Source organism: Eutrigla gurnardus (assembly GCF_963514095.1).
Source record: "Eutrigla gurnardus genome assembly, chromosome: 13".
NCBI classification, from domain to species: Eukaryota; Metazoa; Chordata; class Actinopteri; order Perciformes; family Triglidae; genus Eutrigla; species Eutrigla gurnardus.
In genome coordinates, this window is record NC_139936.1 from 8735970 (window position 1) to 8756452 (window position 20483).

Genomic DNA, 20483 nt, shown 5'->3' on the forward strand with positions numbered 1-20483 from the left:
TAGGTTCCCTTCAGCACACACACACACACACACACACACACACACACACACACACACACACACACACACACACCCTGCTTTATAATTCAATTAAACCTTTACATTGTAATGGATAGTCCATAGAATAAGCTATTCATATACATTACATGGACTTTAGTATTACCAGTGTATGCCCATTTATTGAGCTCATTTAATTACATTATTATGGTTTTCATTGTCACCAAAACTAGCAGCTCAATCCCTGACCAGTGTTGCATCAGATTGGTACAGTCATTTGTCACCATGAATTTGCAGGGGTGGACACTTTCTTTTCAGAGTCCAAAAGCATGATGCAAGATGCACCTGCTGTTGCCTTCTGCAGGATGTGTTGTTGTGACTGTTGCCCCCATTTATTCAGAAAATCTAAAATAGAAAGCAACGTCTACCCGTGTCCAATAATAAACCACAAAGACCTGAATGCTTTGTCCAAAGATGGCTTACAGAACACTGGAAGTCAATTCCAACACTGGAAACATTGAATGCATTTCTGAAGATAATGCATCTAAAGTACTGTTGTCATTATTTTTACAATAATGGAAATATTTCTTGCACTTAGGTTTTCACAGACTGCATTCTCTCAGGGGCACATTTATTATATTTCTGTTTTAAATCACTGTTTCTTTAGAGCTGCAATTACCACTTTTTCAAGCAATGACAATAAGTATGAGAAGAGCCAGTAAACACACAGACAGCACAATTTGAAGGAGAGTATATTTTTTCTTTGGACAGTGTTGCACTAGTTTTGGGGTTGGAGAACAAAGCAAGCAACCCCTAAAAAAACCTTCTCACCTCACGGATCAGATTATTACAATATTTCTCATAAACCGACAATTAATATCTCACAGATTATATCTTTTTTTTGTCATTTCATTCACAATCATATAAAGACCCGCGGACTAAACAATCTACACAATAAAAGCAACATGTGATCTGGATTTACTAAAATGGAAACTGCAGAAATCAGATTCTCTCTTCGTAGTCCCAAATAGAACAAGAAAATATCTATCAATATTCTGTAATATCCATTGATATAATGCTCCCTCACTGGCCAGCAGAATTCAGGCTCATTTCACAATTAAATAAGAAAATAAATACATAATTTAAGTAAAATAATCTTTGTGGCATAGATTGTCTCCTATTTTGTATTTTCTACCATACTTAACATTTGTTCTTTACATACATATTTCATCTAGTTTAGCCACAATATTACAAAACAATAACATTCTGTAGACAGTATTTTTTTTCTTCATTAACATTTCACAATAGATAGTCACCGGTCATGACAGCAGAACTGACCATACTTATCTAAATTACCTAAAGTAGGACAAAGTCATACAATCTTAATCATTTTTTAAACATGTTAATCTAAACAAAGGTCCATTAGATTTTTCATTTTCAAAGACAAGAAAATACATGAATGCACAATGAAATGTTTCGAACAATTTCAGATTGATGCAGGCGTAACTGTCCTGCATTTTTTTCACCTAACACTTACACCAAAGGTCATTTTTTTTACACTTTCCTTAAGTTTTTCTAACATTTTTCACATCCACGATTATAACAAAGAGGAGTCAAAAACAGCACTTTACGGCACAAAGATCACAGTACCGGAATGTAGAGTATGTCCAGCAGCAAACCATGCAAACACAGTCACACTCCAGTCAATGGCATAGCTACAGTAGCCACACACACACACACACACACACACACACACACACACACACACACACACACACACACACACACACACACCATCCAAAACATACACACACGTCCATAAAAACACATACACACGTACCTACAGCTACAACAGTATACACTGTCCTACGCTAACAGCCCAAAAGTACAACATGTCAACGATGGTGCGTCTGAGGTCAGACTGTAACAATGCAACATGACTATTGTGACTATTGTCACGGTCATCTAACCACCAGGATCAGTGTCAGTGAGGGATGATCTGAGCAAAACAAAACACAAAAACAACAAAGAAAAAAAAAAGAAAGTCAAAATCCTACACAAAAAAATAAAGCATTAGATAGGATCATATCATTTATTTGAAATATCACATTAGCTTTGTGATATTTCACAATGGCGGAGCTTTGTATACTACTTACAGTACAATGCAAAGCCCTGTATTCTACATAGTAGAGTTCTTGCTCACATTCCTCAGAGATATCCAGATTGATTATCAGAGTTTTACTTGTTTCTGTGTTGAAACCAACATGCACATTTTTATTTAATACTTGATACTGTGCTTTAAAAAAAAAAGAAGAAAAAAGGAGTTAAATAATGCTCATTAAATCACATAAAGATATGTGTGTCCAAGCAGAGTTAGTGGCCAACAAGTAATCCACTAGGACTGGAAAGGCAGCTATGCCGTGTTAGCTGACAGCTAACCTTCCATCCCATCCCATCCCACCGCACTGATATGTCCATCTATTTAAAGGCCTCCACGCATCCACTTTCTAAGCTGACATGTGCTGTGCTGCAGCCATCACTGGTAGCTGAGCCCCCTGAACCTGTCCCCACCTACTTTGGTTCTTGTCTGGTTTTTTCATGGACCCTGGAGGGACTTTATTCCCATTGGTGGATCATTTGAAATGCTCCCTGCCTGTTATGTGTCATGTTGCTGTCTAATTAATTACCAAAGCAGGGGTTTATCCCCAAGAGTAGACGCACACCGCCAAGTCAGATTTCATGGCTATCTCCATTCGCAGATTTGCCGAAAGGAATAAAGTGAGTGATTGGTGACAGAGCTGGTGATGCTTACGTTGGATGTTGTGGAGTAAAATGCTTTTTTCTCTATGTCTCTATGGCCCTTTAGTGGATTTGTTTCATAATAGATACATATTTGACAACTACAGCAAATGATTTGTGAGCAATGTCTGCATCAAGTATGTCATCCTCCAGCTGATATGACTAACACATCAGTGCAGAGAATTTCTTTTCTCATTATGGTGAAGATGGTTTCTATAAAAGTATAGCGTAACCACTCCACATAACATCCTTGAGTATTCCTAATGCAAGGTGACAGCTCCCTGTACTGTCCACACCTGAGAACGGACAAAGGTAGAAGAAACACAGGACAGGGTGAAAGGTTTACAAATCAAAAATATACAATATGAACAGCATAAGAGAACAACACAAGGCAAAGTAAGCCTTCTGGACAAACCAGACGGCCGTTCCTGAAAAGGATGGCATCAGAAACGGCATATTTTCATTAGAGAAAACATACCGTGTAGTGGATGTATGATAAAAGACACAACAGTTGGGCGTGACCTGTGACAACAGCAGGGCTCGGCTGTGTCTCCTGAACCCTATGTGTCCTTTTCTTTCTCCCCAGGAGCAGACAACTGGCTGCTGCTGCCATCTGCTGGACATCCTGTGGACCGACTCTCTCCTGTCGTCGTGGTGATGGATGGCTCATCGGTGACGTTGAGCACCTTCATTTTGGCCTGTGCGGGGCTGCCCGAGCGGCTGCGACTGCCACGGCTTTTGCTGTGACGGCTGCGGTGCTTGGCCTTGCGTGGACTGGGACTGCGGGACCGAGTCTTCATGAGGACAACGGTGCTGTCGTCCTCCGAGCTCACGTCAGAGCTGTCTGAGGAACTGGCATCAAGACCCGAAGTGGGAAGCTGGATCTTAAGACAGATGAAGAAGAGCACAGGAGTGTGAGATGTGGGGGATAGAATACAGTGAAAGAGCAGCACGATGTTGGTAACGGTAATGAAAAGTGTTGAGTTACTAATGCAACTGATTGTTTTAACTTCTAGATAAGCAGTTCCAGAGTGCCATACATACCTGAAATGGCTCTGTTACACCCACAATGGTGCTCATGTTGTTGCTATAGTAACCCAAGATGAAGTCCCCTGAGCCTTTGGGCAATTCCTCCTCAGTAAAGGTTACCTGGAAAACAGTTAGTCAGACATCTATTTAATGTGAAAGAAAATGGTCTCTGAAGAGAATTCAGCACGCAACCAGATTACCTGTTGTTCTTGTCGATTTAAGTCCGCTTCCTCTTGCTTGGCCCACACATATCCCACGTAGTCCTTATGGTGTTTGAAACCCACCTAGGGGGGGGGGGGGCAAATTGGTAACGCACTGAAATATTTGTTATGCAACAGGATCATTAGCTGACGTGGATTCTTCAGAGTTAACGTGTTATTTGGCCAGTACAGACTATCTACCTTGTAGAGTCCGATCCAGTCCCAGGAGCTGCGAGGGTAGTTGGGCACTAGTTTGAATTTTGCCACGGCATCAGTAATACTATTCCACTCATCCTCCACTATGATTGTGACCAAGGGGACATCCACCTTATACGGAAACTAAAAAGAAAATATACCATAAGCATTTATAAAGTACAAAGAAGTCTCTCAGGTAAACTCAAGTGATAACAAGGGCTGAGTGTCAAACCAAGTGATTTATTATCTTATCAGAGTGTCCCGTTGTGCCTCACCTGCAGGGTAAAGATGGAGGAGACTGGTTTATGGTCACTGACGGTGTATTCCATGTGACTTCGGTAGTAGTGCTGTGTCACTTTGGTCCCACTGCTCAGCCCCAAAGTGGAGCCACGCTTCCCTGCACCGCTCAAAGTAGCCGTGGCCCTCAGGCGCCACAGGATCCGGTCGGTCCAAGCCGGTTTACGCTTCTTCCCACTGGATGGGGAGACAGAACGAGACGGATGGAGCAAGGGAAAGTAAATACCAAGTTGTCTGGGATCAGTACATGGAGAAGAAAAGACTTTCATGCTTCCCCCGGGGCTAGTGAGGACCTTTCAGAGAGGGCAGTATAAATATTACTCAGCTTGGCGCTGTGATATCTGGTCAGTGGCCTAGAATTCCTTAACAGCACCCCCTGGCATCACCAACCTTGTGTCATATGTATCTGTTCCAACGTCAAACTTGTAGGTGGGAGGAAATTTCAGTGGCCCCTCTTGGAAACCTTCCAACACCGTCTCACTGTCTTTGGCCATATTGAGCTGCAACAATGAAAATTGGGCAGACATCACTCACTCAACTGAATCTCTTTGGCACTGGCACAAAAGGATGTGTTTCTCTAGTGCCATCTAGTGGCGTCACCTACACAGTGCATAGACCACCAGATAAGAAGTAAGATATTTGATCATACCACATGCAGAGGAGACAACCTTTTTATCTTTTACCTGATCCTTCTCCAACAACACTGGAAACTTGTTGTTATCTATGGCGGATTTTACCACTTGCATATCCAGGTCATCAATGCGGAAATTGAGATCACCGAACCAGAACACCACACTGTGAAACAAGGAGTGTCTCCATGAATTCAAACAAGTATGTGAGTCCTTTTGCAATGCTGATAACAACACGATTTCCACCCTTAAAACACGAACACAGAGGAAACAAGTGGGATTGCCCGTCACGGGTTTGTGCTGACTTACTCGTGGTCAAGAACCCCGGTGGCAGACTGGCCTTCAAACTGCTGCTGCTGCAGGATGCTCTCAAAGTCCTCCATGCGCTGCTCCGAGTTTTCCATGTGAGCCGGCAGGTGGCAGTTGAGGAAGCAGATGGTGTGGCCGAACGCTGACATGCGGGCGCTCACTCCACCTTTATTCCCCTGTGAGACAGACAATCACAAGGTAGGTTAAATAATATAATTAACCTCATTACTTATTAAATCACTATCGTCAGTGAGGCAAAAGTGCCTCAGGAGTTGGTCATACAGCGTTTTCACTGTGTGTCTGTGCCACAGAAAAACAGGAAGTTTACGCCTTAAGGACCGGTGAGGAGCTTCATCAATATTTAATGCTAACAGTAAAGTGCACAGTGGGGGGACAGGATGAGTCTGTGGGTTTCCTCCCCCTGTTCTCCCAACAGCTCTGACCCTCTAAAACACAAAAGTGCTACATAACATTTCAGGGAACATTTAGCGCCGTCTTAAAGCACGTCGTTATCTTTGACTAACAGCTAAAATTCCATGTGTAAAATGTCCATAACTCAGTGTTGATCACAACTCAGCCGTCTCACCCAGTAACCCCCCAGGCCCGTTCGGGTGGTCTCAGTCTGGACTCCGCGGAGGAAGGGCAGATGGAAGTACTTGGCAAAGACCAGCAGCAGCAAACCCTGCATCCGCTGGGAGGTGACCTGAGAGACAGACATGAAGAACAAAGTATGATAACGTGAAAAAGGTACATGGTGAGAGTTATGAGCAGGCACTTTGCATAACTCTGAAAAGAGAGCATCTGTTAAGTTCAGGGGAACTGTATTAATATCTTTGCAACGTGCGCTAAAATTTCAATAAACAAATTCTCTGAGATGCGTCTGACTTCGCTGTGTGCCCATTTATGCTGCTCTGCCTCACTTTCCAGACCCATCCTCTATCCCTCCTCTTTCAACCCGCTTGCAATGCTGTTTCGCCCTGCAGCTGCAGGAGTCGACGGCCCAGCTCTCCCACTACTTCACATTAAGGAGGCCATAGCTCAGGGTCTACTCTGGCGGTGGCGACACGCCACTTTGTAGAGGAAATGTGATGTGCACGCTGTAGGCACTTGATGGTCAGACCTTTCCTTTCTCCGAGCCCTCCATCATCTCATTATGCTCTTGCTTCTTGTTCTGCTATGTAATGTGTGTAGATGTACTGGTTTAAAAAAAAAAAGAAGTGCATGTGATTTAGGGCAGGACTATGACACGTGCATTGTGAGGCAAGATGAGGTATTTGCATTCTGTGTCAAACTCCTCATCAGATATCTACGTTCAGCCCTCCCTCTCTGTTTCTCCAGTGGTCCGCACATCCCAACCCCCCCACTGCAGGCTGAAGAAGCATGATCACACCCCGCCTGAAATGCCCTGTGGCCAGAAATGGAGGCACACATCTTTGCACGTGACAGAAGACCCGCTCGCTTGTATACTAACCGTAACTTTGTTACGTAACGGTGGCAACTGAACCGTAAAGCGCACCAACTTTACTGCGCGGACACTGTCAATGAGTGTGTGTATCTGTGAGTGAAGTCTGAGAGAGTGCACCTTTGCCCCCATGTCCTGTGGTTGAAAAGCATTTCTTATCAACATCAGGGAACAATGGGAGAGCTCCTGAAGGCTGCCATGCTACATAGGGTTAGAACCGAAAAGTCACTTGAGTCCAAAGACAAGTGCGTGTGGAAGGGAGGGAAGGGGGGAGGGGGAGGGAGGGAGAGAGTAGGGGGGGGGGGGGGGGGGGGGGGGGGGTTGTTTACCTTCTTCAGGACACAAAGAGAAAGAAAGAAGGAAGAAATTCAGTGCAAAATAACAGCATACCCTTTCCAGGCTCTAATAATGATGACCACCAGAGAAACATCTTCATTCCTTTTTCATCACACTATATTTACATTAGACCTCACTTGCTTTTGAGGAAACATAGATTGATTTATTGAAATATGTGCTTAACAAGTGAGTGTTTTAAATGTCATGTTAATTCTTGGTGTCCTTATAAGGAAGGTCATTGTTATTGCAGTGTCTATAAATCCATGAATTGTGATCTTACCTAAACATTAATCATACATGCTATAAAAATATTTTCTGCAATATAATATAATATAATATAAATCACACTGCATACCAGAAATCCTGCTGTAACACATTCAGTAGAGATGGTCAAGTAGAGATTAGAGCCTTTGCTCATTTCTGTATTTAAATGATATCTCTTACTCAAACATGAATTAATTATAGTGACAATCAGCAACTGTGTGTTGAATAGCCAAAATAAAAGTGTGTGTTCCTGCAGTGAAGGGCAGTAAGCGTTGCAGCAGCAGTTACAGTTTGAACGTGACAATTAGTCTTGGTGCAGAGCAGAAGGAACCAATGGGCTGTCTTGTTGCTTAGCGTCTGTCCACCATGTCATGAGCAGATCCATTCCTACTGACGCCACAATCTCCCTCTACTCAGGGAAAACTCTGACTAACCCATGCCTTTAACCTGTTAACAGCATTAATATCCTCATGGAGTACACTAAAAGGTCAGACTGGAGTGATTTGATTGAAGTTTGAGCTAACATAGCAGACCAAGGTATAGCCGGGGGGCAGCATCAGTCTCACTGTCAGAGGCCCATCAACGCTGACAACACGGTGATCCAAAAATAAAACAGCAGCCTGGGAGACATTTGTGTAGCTCTCTCAGCTCGACAGCTGATTCACACTCCCTGGCTCACCATGCCAACAGAGCCGAGCATCGTTTCAGACGTAGCCAGACACACACCAACCGCAGCTATGGTATGTGCCCTTAAAACTGAAAAACCTGGAAGATACCAGCACGCCAGACTGCTCTAGAAAATAAAAATCCCCACTTTTACAGCTTATGTGGAATACGTAGTGGGAAGTATTTGCTAAATCAAATTCAATATGTGCATTAAGTTAAACCCATCTTCCCTCAGGGGGTATGAGTATGCAGTCATAAAGGCACACAGAAGGGAGAACGAGAGACAGTGCGAGCCCTGACTTTGCATCAAGAGCTTGGCAGACAGCGGAAGATAGCAGATACGCTGACATTATACGCCTGTTATGAATTATCACACCATCCGTTGCTCAGGGAACCAAATGAGCCTGAAACAGCAGCGGCGAAGCGGAGCTCTCATCAGCGAAATGCGTATGAACCGAAGCTGTTGAGCATTACTGTGCATATGTGTTGATGGTAAAAAAGCCATTACTGACCAGCACATAACCAAAGGGGCTGAGTCTCTCCATGCAGACCTCGCTCCACTGGTCTGTGAAGAGGACATCTTTCAGCCTTTTGTTAATCATAGAGTTCACTTCCTGCAGCCTTGAAGAAAAAACGACAGAGAACAACACACAAGGGGTCAACAGCTGACAGAGATGCTGATGAGTGCGAGCTTTGATAATGTAATTGTGGATTAAGGAATGAAGGGAAATCGTAGCTGTAAGGAGAGAGACGTCACTGTGGTTCAGAACTCGTCTTGTGTCGATGCTGGACAAGTGTACATAAGTGGACACATCAGCGTTTATGCGGAGGAGGCTCACTCACCCGATAATGTACATGTCTGTGTTTCCATCCCCCACATTCAGCCCCAGCAAGGAAGTGATGTCATCGGGTGGCGTGGCCGAACCCACGTTCCAAGTGATGATGTGCAGCCTGTTGAAAAAGCGTGTGAGGCAACATGTGTTAAAAACCCTCATCTCTGATACACCAAATACCATACAAATATGGTATTTGTATATGTTCACAAGAATAAAACGTCATTCATACAGCCAGACAACCCGAGAACATAGTGCCTCCAAGCCAAAATAGGTCATTAAAGGTCAAATCTACCATATAAACATGAAGACGAGGGTGTCTATATAAATACAGTACATTGGCTGTGTGATAAACCTGTGCAGCGTGCACCTTGCCTGTGTAAATGTGCATTCATCGTGTATTTGCAGGGATTGAATAATTCCCCAAATTAAACACGTGAATGAACACGGAGCTCTTCTCTGTTTGCTGGCTCCTGGCAGAGGAGCAGGATGTAGGACATTTCGGGGTCATCAGTGTCACAGTTGTTCCAGGGCCCTTGAGATTCTGCTCCCAAGACAATTCCAAAAATGTTCTATAAAAAACTGTGAGCTCAGTGTGCATGTAGTGTTATCGTTAAACTTCTACCTCATACACACCCTTCTCCACTCCACACACATTCCACATGCTGGAGCTGACATCACTGCAACAATGCTATTCAGGTTTTCTGAATTCGCATTTATATTTCTTATATAATGAGTTATATTATGACATTAAATCAGACTTCAATCAATCTCATTATCTGCAGCTTTATTTTCTGTGGCAGACACTTCTGTGAAAAGGTTTCCCAGCAATTTAGCAACCTAATTCTCTCAAAAACAAATCCAGATTACTATGCAGTGATTCACTACCTACCGAACCAGGAAGTGGTTATAGACACACCCATAGAAAAGAAGGAACATCCCACGGGAAAGAAAGACACAACCCTTAGTCAGGGTATGACAGTGAAAATATTTCACCACTTTGGAAACGTTATTGTCTCTAAAGTGGATCACATTATGTCATTTAGAAAAACATATATGTATCCTGACAACATTTGGGATAATGTTTATTAATAATAAAGAATTGCTTGAATTAGACTTATTTGGTCTTTAAAAAAAAGAAAGAAAAAGTACTAAATATATGTATTTAACAAAAAATATCAGTGTTGAATAATTATGGAATATTAATTTTTAAAAATCACCACAGTTTGGCTCCGTGTTCACTGTAATCATTTAGCTTTGCAGTGTCAACCGTCAGTGCATATAAATACATGTGTGCCACTTTTCTCAGCTGGGAAAGAAAGCTGCGGTTAAGACATGCCGAGACATGAATGTTGGGAACTTGCCTGAAGTCTTCCACAATCTGGGCCTGAGTGTCAGCTGTACCTGCGACAGAGAGGGCTCTCTGTGCATGAGGGTTCAGGTGAGGGGCCACAGACTGGCTGGAGGGCGGGTAGGGGACTGAGACAGCCCTAACCGGGTGGTGACCCGGCCCTTTGGGTCCAGGCTTAGGGCTGGACCTGGTGCACTCTCCCGAGGGTTTGACTGCTCCAGGGCGAGAGGGTTTTGGGCGACTTGCCACAATGCCATCAGGAGTGCACTTGTCCTGGGTAGCCAATGGAGTGGGTTCCGCTTTGGGCTCAGAGATGTCCACAGAACCCTCTACTCTGGCACTTCTCTGTGGCCGTCGGGGCCTGGCATGAGCTGCAGGCCGTTCGGCAGTAGAATCTGTGGCTGGAGCCGCTGTATCTGATGCCGGAGCCGGAGTTGTTGTTGTTGAAGCTTCTGCTGCCTCCTTTGGGTTGTTCTCTTGGGTCTGGCTTTGGCTCGGACTGTCTTGGTCCATTTCTTACAATTTCTGTGGCAAAGAAAAAATAGAGGGAGGGAGTAGCATTTTTGGAATTGAACACCAATATACAACTTACCCTGATTTTGAAGTATCAGAATTATATGGAGGGGTTCATTTAAGAAATAGGAGCAGAGTCTCTGTAGCCTTAAAATATTGATATAATGTAATATGGAAAGTAGAAGGTACAGAGAGGATTTCTACCACCTAAACACTGGACAAGAAGACATGCAGCCTCTTTCACAAATGAGAGGTCAGTTCAGCTGATGAGTGCAGGACTGTCATGAGACTCCGAGTGAGTCATTCAGGCACCAACCATCGGGTGTTTTCAATTACCTGCCTTCGTTTGGCCTTGAAAACGATAGATGAATACAGCCGAACATATTGACAGAAGAAGACATTTCTGTCCTATTCTATTTCGGTTGGGGCGATTTGAAGAAATGCAAGCCTGCACACTTTATCATCCTCTCTCTTCGTGTCTAAGCTGCCTGCCAGTCCTCCAGTAACCAGGGAGACTCAGTCAGTTCATATCAGCTCAGAGCACCTGCTACACTAACATGAGGAACCGCTGCACGGTCCGGAACGGCAAAAGTCAACAACAGGAACAAACCACAACACTGGAAGAGAGATCAGTAGGAGGACAGAAATAAAGGTGCAATTTAAACCCATATATATATAAGTAACAATCCATTCAATTATCGTAGGAATAAATTAATGCTTTGCTTTTTTTCTGTTTTCAATAGCACACCTTGTTTTACAATAGATTTAAAATGTCCGACTTAAATGCAAAAAACATAAAGCATTTTACATTGGACGTAACGGCTCCAATGAATAGATGGAAAATCAATAACGTACTTGGTGATTATGATGATATCCAACAAGGTTGAAGAGATGGTGAGTGAGTGGAACTTAAGAAATAAATATGGCCATACAGTGAATAGAAGATCTAAGGGAAAAAAGAAGGAGCACTGTACTTACTTCACTTGTTCATCATCAAAGTTAAATCTAGCAAGGGTTGCTCAGATGTTAAATCCCTCAAACCAAAAACAGCCACATACAGTAGACGGGGACATGGCCTTGTGCTCGTGGATATGTCTGATCCTTGATCCTTGAGCTGATTTGAGCACAAAACTGTAGCAGCCCATCCGTCGGTTATAGTAGGAGTGAAACAGAAAGAGAAAAAATGATCTCAGTCTTTTACGAGGGTGAGATGACACCTAGTCTTTCGTCATCAGGTGGTGCCTTAACCCATTATCTTCTCTACATGGTTTGGAATGATGTCCTCGACATCAGGGACATGTTTTCGTTAAGGAGGGAGACCGGGTTATCTCCTTGGGGATGGAGAAACAACAGAGCCCTCGCATAATTATTCACACGACCTTGAAGAGACGGAGGCCATGGCTTTCATGCCGAGAGGAAAGGCTGCCCTCTGTGCTCCACATGTGCCCAGAAACATGCTGGTCTCTCAGTCCACCAATAACCTGGTGCCTGGCTGGGCATAATGTATTCATATGGTCCATGTATGGCATTTAGTGGGGGGGTGGGGGTGGGGGCGGAGGAGGGTGGCAGGGCACACGTGGGAGGGGGTGGGTGCAAAACGAGAGCCGAGCGAGACAGCCCATTCAGTGACAACACTGTCTCTTTGCACAACGTCTCTAAATTGATCCTCTCACACTTCCTTCTGGCGCTGTCTATTTTTCCCAGCTTTAATCCCCCGCCCCTCTCTCTCTTATCATCCCATTTCTCTAATCCTTCCTCTCTCCTCATCTTCTCCCAGACTCCGTTGTTCCCTCTTACCCACCTTCACTGCGTTGAATTGCTCATCCCACCAATGTAGTTCTTCCCATCCTACATTGTTTATAGGAGCGCCTACATCATTCCTGACCTAAAATCACTTCATTCCTTTCCTCTCCTACCAAGCCCTTACTCTGAGGTGACACTTGTGCTCCTCCAGCGACAATCTCTGCATTGTTTCCTTCAGCCAACCACCTCGCCGTCACTATTAATGACGTCATCGCCACAGTCTCAGCAGCCACCGCCATAACAATGTTGATCATAATCAGTGGCAACATGCTCAGGAACATTGGGGGGAAACTGGAGAAAGGGGAGGTAGAGTATGTCGGACTCGGGTGAAAATGAAAGAAGGAAAACATTGCATGGACACTGATTAAGGTGGAAATAGCACACGGAGGGACACTTCTTATTTCATGCCAAAATCGACATATAATGCAGTTATTCCTTTGCTCACAAAACATGTTAATATTCTTCACGTATGGCAGAGCAAGGGCTAAATATTTCTGGTAACAGCGAGGACAGAGCACCACTACTTATTCCACTCTCATTCACCGAAAAGAGAGCGGAATGATTTGATCATAACAAATGTGTCATGGTGTTTACACGCGTCCTCCTCCGGGCAGGAAGGATGTAGTGGAACCCAAACAGCCGGCTCTCGCCAGCCTAATGGAGGGGGTTATTTGACAACACTGGTAGTTTTGGATGACCGAGTCTCTTGAGGGGTCAGAAGCCATGTTTCATGTCTCTTTATTTAGAGGGTAATGTCAAAGGGAAGCACCTATATACTTGCATTATCTTTGATCTTAAATCCTTGGCTTTGCGTGGCTGCATTACAGCGATTCCAACCTTAGTGTTGATCACATTTTGCCGACCTCTGCGATGTTTAATGTTGAGGTTACAGCCAGGCAGAGTGTTGGTGTTCAGGGCCTCCAGGGCCATATGCCCCTGTGACAGGGATACTAATGATGACCCGGACAGAATGACTCCGGCAGCTGCTGCCACAGCTGTAAACGGCTCCTCCGGGGTCCTAGTGCCACCGAGCATCACTCCCCTGTATCCAGGGGGGCTCGTCTTTCTGATCAGCTCACAGCCGAGGCTGTAGGATGTCAAAATGATTGTGCTTACAGTTTAACTCTGAAGGAATGTGCTGACGACATCGAGTATATTGTCTGAAACTGCAAAATTATAATGCAAGTTCAGATTCTGTCGATTAACAATTATAGAAATCAGCAAAATGGAAACATTTACTTTGGCTTCTGTTTAAAAGCCCCGCTGTGGAGGAAAATGGTCACCGTGTTGTTATCAGACGCAGAAAGCAGCATCTGGTTCACCAAATAATTGACATGCATACATTGCACAATGTCAAGTAATTGGGATAAAGCTTTTCATTCGGCCCAACGTAATCTGTGTGCAGGAATGAAACGCAACGACAAAAACTCATTAGGGACGATAAAAATAAATCTACAGAGGCTGGAGTAGCATGTGAAACAGGCCCAATGTACCAACACTATCTTATAGTGAGGTCGGTTCATTGCACACAATTTCCTTCCTGCCCAGTTACTGTTTTTTTAAAATAAGAATTAAGAAATATGTGGAAACTGTTGCAATAGCTTTGGCTACAGATTGTAATGAATGCAGCTGAATCCGCCTGCAGTGCATCTATCACATTACATTACATTATTGCATGTAACTGCAATCTAAATGCCCCCCAAGCACTAAAATCTATAGGGCTGCAAGGGGAAAGCATATATGTTTATACCATTTCAGAGCACAATGAGTGAGTCAGTAATCAGCTTCTGGCTTCACATTTATCCAAATATTCCTCACTGCCAAGTGAAGGCTTTTTGAGAGGAGGTGTCATGTGATAGGTTATTCTCTGTTATGTAAACACTAGTTCTAGTTGCTATCAGGGAAGCGGACACTGGTATTTGGCCCTATGGGTAGATGTTCATATTTACATACTGAACTGTCTGATGCCTCCGCTGAACGAGGACAGTAGCAGATATAGACACAGTATCTGGCCTAATTACACCCCTGCTTCAAGGGCATTTTATTTGTGTCTGGCTGAAAAGGAAGCCAAATCATTTTATGTCAGTGTTTTGCCATCAGACTGAGACACATGGGTGCCTGCGTGCGCTTGTATTTGTGTGTGTGTGGAGAGATGAGGGAGGAAAATGCCAGTGCCATAAGCATGATCTAGAGCACTGAAGAAAAGGAGGGTTTTAGGTTGCAAACAAAATGCTGTATACAGTATCAATATCCCTTCTCGTGTGGACACCTACACCCAGTATGAGGATCGGCTTTCAGGGATCATGTTTACAGGTGATGTCAGGATTAAACTAAAGTAAACAAAACCATCTCTCCTGTGTTGGTGTCTCTGCTGTCACCACAACCGAAGCACGTCCCGTTACATTATAAAGACCAACACGCCTCACCTTTACCTGTGTTGGGTTCTTCTGTGATGAGGATCTTGACAGCTGATGGATCTCGAGTAAACCGTTTCTACAAATGTTGCGTCCAGTCAGCCTCGGTGGAGGATGTGCATTTAGGCTACAATGTCCACGAGGAGAAGAAGAAGAAGTGAAACGTTAACCGCAAACACGCTGAACTTTCCTTCCCAGTCGATGAAACCATCGGCATCCCAGCGCCTTCCCTCCTTCCTCGGCGGGGAGATGACAGGTGTCTCTGGAGCGATGCTGGCGGACAGATTCGCTACATAATATCAGACACACAAACGTCTCCTCCTGCGTTCAAAGACACGGGCTGCGGCAGCACGCGCACGCCTGTGAGTACCGTGCCTTCCTCGTGCCCTTCAAATTAAAGAAGACGTCCGGAGCGGCACGAGAGGGAGAGAGAGAGAGAGAGCGCGCGCGCGATTCCGTGAATGAGCGACCACTGATGTTCGGTTGATCAGGACAGTAACCAGGCTGACAGAACTACAGTAGGTAGACAGGAAATACACCAGCAATTAGACGAACACGACTTCCGTTTGTGAGCCGAGAGGACAATCCCTCCGTTACACGCGCCGACTCGACACTGCTTTACATAACCACAACTTAGCGTTAGCCTATGTTAAGGGCGCGAGCCTAATTGCCTATTAACTATTCAACAGTGCCGATTTGAATGGTTTGCTCTACATAGCATGAGTCGTGAGTGGTGAAGCACTACTGCCGCCTAGTGTTCAGTGCGGCGAAGTACGTGGTATAATTACAGAAGATGTTCTTTGGCCTTACAGCCTCTCCTGCATTTTTCATTGGCCCTTTGTAGTAACACTTGGTCAGAAAACCCCTAAGTGAGAGTTTTATGTTTGTGGACATAAGATCAGTTTGTAAAAGAGCACCATGTTGGGTCAAAGGTCAAGTTAGATTTGCTTGATGACCATTGTGTGAGCGAAATCTACACTGTGAACTTACTTAAGATGTCAGGGAGCTGCCTGTTTGGCCTCCAGTAAGTCCCAAATTAAGTCCTCATCTAAATGATAAGCTTTTAAAAACCTCTTACTATAAACCTGCTCTAGATACAAATACACACATATCTGTGCTCTGTTAAGACACCCTGTTTGTATTGGCTGATACACCTTCATCCTCTTCAAACTAGACCTGGCCCAAACTTAGCTATTCCTGCAGGACTCACTCTGGATGATAATGTACTTTAATGGCGCAAAATCCCTTGAGAGATGTAGTAATTAATCAAATTTGCTTGCTTGTAATTTGGACCACTGTAACTGGTAACCTGCACTTTCATTCAATTTGTACTTTGCACCACCTTTATTTAATTTGAATAAATATAGTAACCTCTACACTTAGCTTGTTTTCAGTTTAATGGATGATTATAAACCAACATACTGTTATATTTACTGCACATAAACATGTCTAAATAAGAACATAACTAGTACACCTACTGTCATATATAACCATTAAAATCTTTGTTTTTTGACAGTAGTTTATTTCTCGGGTGCAAAAACATCTCTACACTGAGCTAAAGCATGGGATGAGATGTTGCCGTGGCAACACCTGGTGGTACAGTACAGATTCAGTCTCCTTGATCTCTAAAATGCCTGTTGCTTTTATTTTTTATGTATACTAATGAGGCATTTCCAACCCTGTTTTCTCATTAAAAAGTATGGAGTACATAATAGTACATCAAAAAGCTGTTGTAGTCTTTTAGTTACTAAACTACTACTTTAAGTTAAATTACTATAGAAGTAAGCCAAATGCTAAAATCCGAGTTTTTAAAATCGTCTTTCATCCTTTCAATGGGCCTATTGTATTGTGGACCAGCAGTGCCGTATGTCTTTCTCCTCTGCGATGAATCACACACCTGACAACAGCACAGCCTTTTGTGCAGTATGTAGGTCAGTGCTGCGGCCGTGGTTATTATAATTTCCTCATTATATCTCTTCAGTGTTCTTTTACTCCATCTTCATTTGTAACTCATCAAAGCTTCCACTTAAGGCAGTTGTTGTCGTATTACACTGAAATCTTCAGCCACTGTGCGTGTATATGACATATTGACTGAACATAGATTCTAATATGACCATGTAGTCCTTGAATATGGCAAAGATCACATGTCATGACAGCCTCCTGAACATAACACCTGATTCATTTCCCTCTAGATCAGATTTTTTACCACATTCACAATTATGCTGTAATGTTTGTATAATATGTTTATTACAGTAGCTATCATATTTTTTCTAAATATAAAAGTCATCTTTTGAAAGTGATTTCTTCCCTTTTAACATTTGTGAGGATTAACCATAGATTGTTTATCAAATCTGTAGGATTAATTTCTGATGGGCATGGCGGTCTCGCGGATAACCAATGGGCGCTCTCTCCCCGCCTCTTTCCCTCTCCCTCTCTCTCTCCTCTGGGAGAAGCGCTTGACGTGGCAAGAGATCCGGATGTGACATCCGTGCACACACACACTCCTCCCCTCCTCCTCACTTCGGTTACGTTACTTACCCGACAGACATCTGCAGGTGCTGGTCTTGGAGCAGAACTGGTCCCGGTCCCACGATCTGAACCAGAAGGCACAATGTGGCTGGTCGTGTTGGCCGGTTTACTTCGCTGCGCCTCGGCCTACGACGTGGACGCGGAGAAACTGGACGGGATGGCGAGGGCGCGGGTGGAGGTACAGTAACACCGTCCATCACACGGAGGAGACGGCAGGCCGCGGCGTCATTCTCTCACTCAGATTTGTGTTAAATGTGTGAATGGATGCCTTTTTTTTTTTTAATTCGTCAAATTTCCCGAGCTGTGCGCATGCGTGAGTGATTCTTCCGGGGAGGAAGAGGATGCATGGAGTCTGCTCCCCAATTAAGACAATACATTTATCTCGTGTGAGGATAATGGAATCGACTTAGGCATTTGTAGTTGAGCAGAAAATGGACTGAAGCGTGAAACTGGAGCTCTGATTCATACACAAAAGTTCCTGAAACTCAACCCTCGTTTTTGTGTGACACCCTTGTTGCCCCAGGGTGTCACCGAATCACCACACATCATCTTCATCATCATCATCATCAAAGAAAAGGGTGTTATCTGTTCCTATTGTTGGGTTGGACTCACCTGCTGCGACTCGATACCTACGGCTCAGATTTCTACACAACTGGGTTAGGATCCCAGATCTAGATGCTCTCAAAGCAACGCTGCAATCACACCAGAACACAAGGGATTTGAAGTGAACAGGGAGGCTAATTGAAGAGTTGTAGTCACCTTCATGAGGAAAATACACGCCTGAAGGCACATTTCAGTGGCTCATGTCCTAGTTTTCAACGTCTGAGATCTGCTTGTGGCTCTTTCATGCATCTTCTGTTCTCTTTCCAGACGTGCGGTGGATGACAGCTGAACAGGCTCAGAGAGGTGAGTTACCCTCGGCCATGTGATCAACAGAAACTAAATGGACAACACGCTGCGGGCCCAGACTGAAGCCTAGTCCTCGCCGTTGCTCATTTTATATTGCACGTATGGAGTCTCACATAATCCCCCACAGATCTGAACCCAGCACTAACCCCCACCCCTGTCTGCAGGTCAAAGCCTTTGTGGTCCAGGATATTCCTCTTTAGTATCCTTTTGAGTCAAGTGCCCTAATGTCACTTGTTCTTAACTGCTTTATACATGTGTGCAGCATTTTCTCTCCATGTCAATATCCTTGACTGTCCCTTCCTCAGCCATAACCTGGTGATGAAGCACATTCCTGGGGCCGACCCTGAGCTCGTCCTCCTGAACCACTATCATGAAGAGCTGGATGTGAGTCTTTATGTTCGCAGTATATTTGCCTTCAAGCATCATTTTAAAACAGCTTTCTGTGTTATTTCACTTTCCAAAAGTGAACTACATGAAGAAATCCTAGCTGCATTGACCATTTTCTGGCCACTGGGGGTCAGGACTCCACACCAAGCTGTAAACCTACATCTGACTTCACGTTTTACAGCTGTTATGCCAAATTTGCTCACAAACTGTTGCCAATTAACACATCCAGCAGACACAGAGCAACATCAGCGTTAACGTCGTGTTTTGGAGTTGTGTTTTAACCCGAATGTGTGTCCTCCAGAGGATCGACCTGTCCGACATGACCCGCTCTGAGATCAACAAGCTGCTGGCGGATCTGGGCTTCTACAAGAAGGCCGAACCTGAGGACGAGGTGCCGGAGGTGTTCCGCTTCTCTCCTGCCAAAGACAGTCCGTTTAAAGACGAGCCCGAGTACAAGCCCTCCACTTCTTCTCCTGTCACAGAAAACGCCTCCTCGGAGCCCAGTGCAGACGCCAAGCATACCGACCTATAACCCTCCAGAGTGGAGAAAAGTAGGAATCTCACCGAACCACTAAGCCCCAGAGTTGCTCCACGACCGGCTGGTTATTGCAGTTAATGACAGAAATGCATGTCATTTCCAAATAAAACCAGCAGATCGTGGATCGGCGCTTGGGCAAGGGCACAATCTTAGCATCAGCAAAAGGCCTTTAAAAAGGTCCACGGTCTGAATTTGCACATATGAATCTTGCTGTTTCTTGTTTTGCAGCATTAATAACCAAACATGCTGCTTTGTGAGTGCTTTTCTACTCTCTACACAAAGATTGTAAGTGTGTGTGTTTTTATTTTGGTCCATCATGTGTCAACTGTCTCCAGCGTCTTTGCCTCACTTGACTCCCCCTTGTGTCTGATTGCTTCCTACCTGCTGTGAAACTGAATGAAGCCTCGGGCTGAAAACTGCCTGACTGGCCTGAGGCTGATGCTACATGTTCTGGTGGGTTGGACTGACGCACACAAGAGGATTCAAGCGAAAGCATTGCAAAATAAGAAAACAATAAAATATTTGAAAAAAAAAAAAATCATCCCCTGTCCCTGCTGTGTTGAATATTCATGTTCTCATGTCTGATTCTTGCATGCATGTATGCGTGAATGTAAGCATGTTTGACACTCTAGAATAATCTGGTGTGGAAAATGCAAACGTTAAATGAGACAATTCAGAGCAACAAACACAATCAGTTCACAAATTGGTTTAATTTTAATTCACATTTAACTGTGGTGCACAGAAATATGAAATAATGTGTTTAAGCATGTATTTACAGCACTCGCTGCTCTGTGGAAGGCATTTGTTTTTCCGTGAGCAGCGGTGGAATAATTCTCAAATAATATCCCTAAATCTACTAAAACAGAGCATTGAGAAATAAGTTTCATCAAGCTCATTCAGCTCCAAAACCATCCGATTTTCAACATCTCAAAGGAATCTTCATTTTACAAGCAGAAAAAAAAAAAAAATAGTATTTAAAAATGTTTTCTTTAGCTTCACGTTGTAAAATATACAATTTGCACT

At 43.9% G+C, this 20483-nt stretch overlaps 2 protein-coding genes across 3 annotated transcripts; one reads left to right on the forward strand and one right to left on the reverse strand.

Annotated features, from left to right (window-relative positions):
- Nucleotides 1-732: 732 nt before the first annotated feature.
- Nucleotides 733-15570, reverse strand: inpp5jb (inositol polyphosphate-5-phosphatase Jb). Of its 2 annotated transcripts, none has more exons than XM_084025556.1 (13): nt 15116-15570; nt 10381-10892; nt 9027-9134; nt 8696-8804; nt 6042-6158; nt 5456-5631; nt 5201-5312; nt 4908-5017; nt 4496-4694; nt 4227-4364; nt 4026-4109; nt 3841-3945; nt 733-3680 (listed from the first exon to the last, which is right to left on the reverse strand). In XM_084025556.1, exons 2-13 carry the CDS (start codon nt 10878-10880, stop codon nt 3357-3359), a joined length of 2082 nt encoding a protein of 693 aa, XP_083881682.1. In that variant the 5' UTR covers nt 10881-10892; nt 15116-15570; the 3' UTR covers nt 733-3356. The 2 variants fall into 2 exon arrangements, with proteins under 2 accessions (XP_083881682.1, XP_083881683.1); XM_084025557.1 differs by having other exon boundaries at nt 15110-15570.
- A 2045-nt stretch (nt 15571-17615) lies between these two features.
- On the forward strand, nt 17616-19989 carry selenom (selenoprotein M). The gene is made up of 5 exons (XM_084025102.1): nt 17616-17804; nt 18497-18532; nt 18700-18734; nt 18841-18919; nt 19224-19989. Exons 1-5 carry the CDS (start codon nt 17709-17711, stop codon nt 19452-19454), a joined length of 477 nt encoding a protein of 158 aa, XP_083881228.1. The 5' UTR covers nt 17616-17708; the 3' UTR covers nt 19455-19989.
- The last annotated feature ends 494 nt before the right edge of the window (nt 19990-20483 follow it).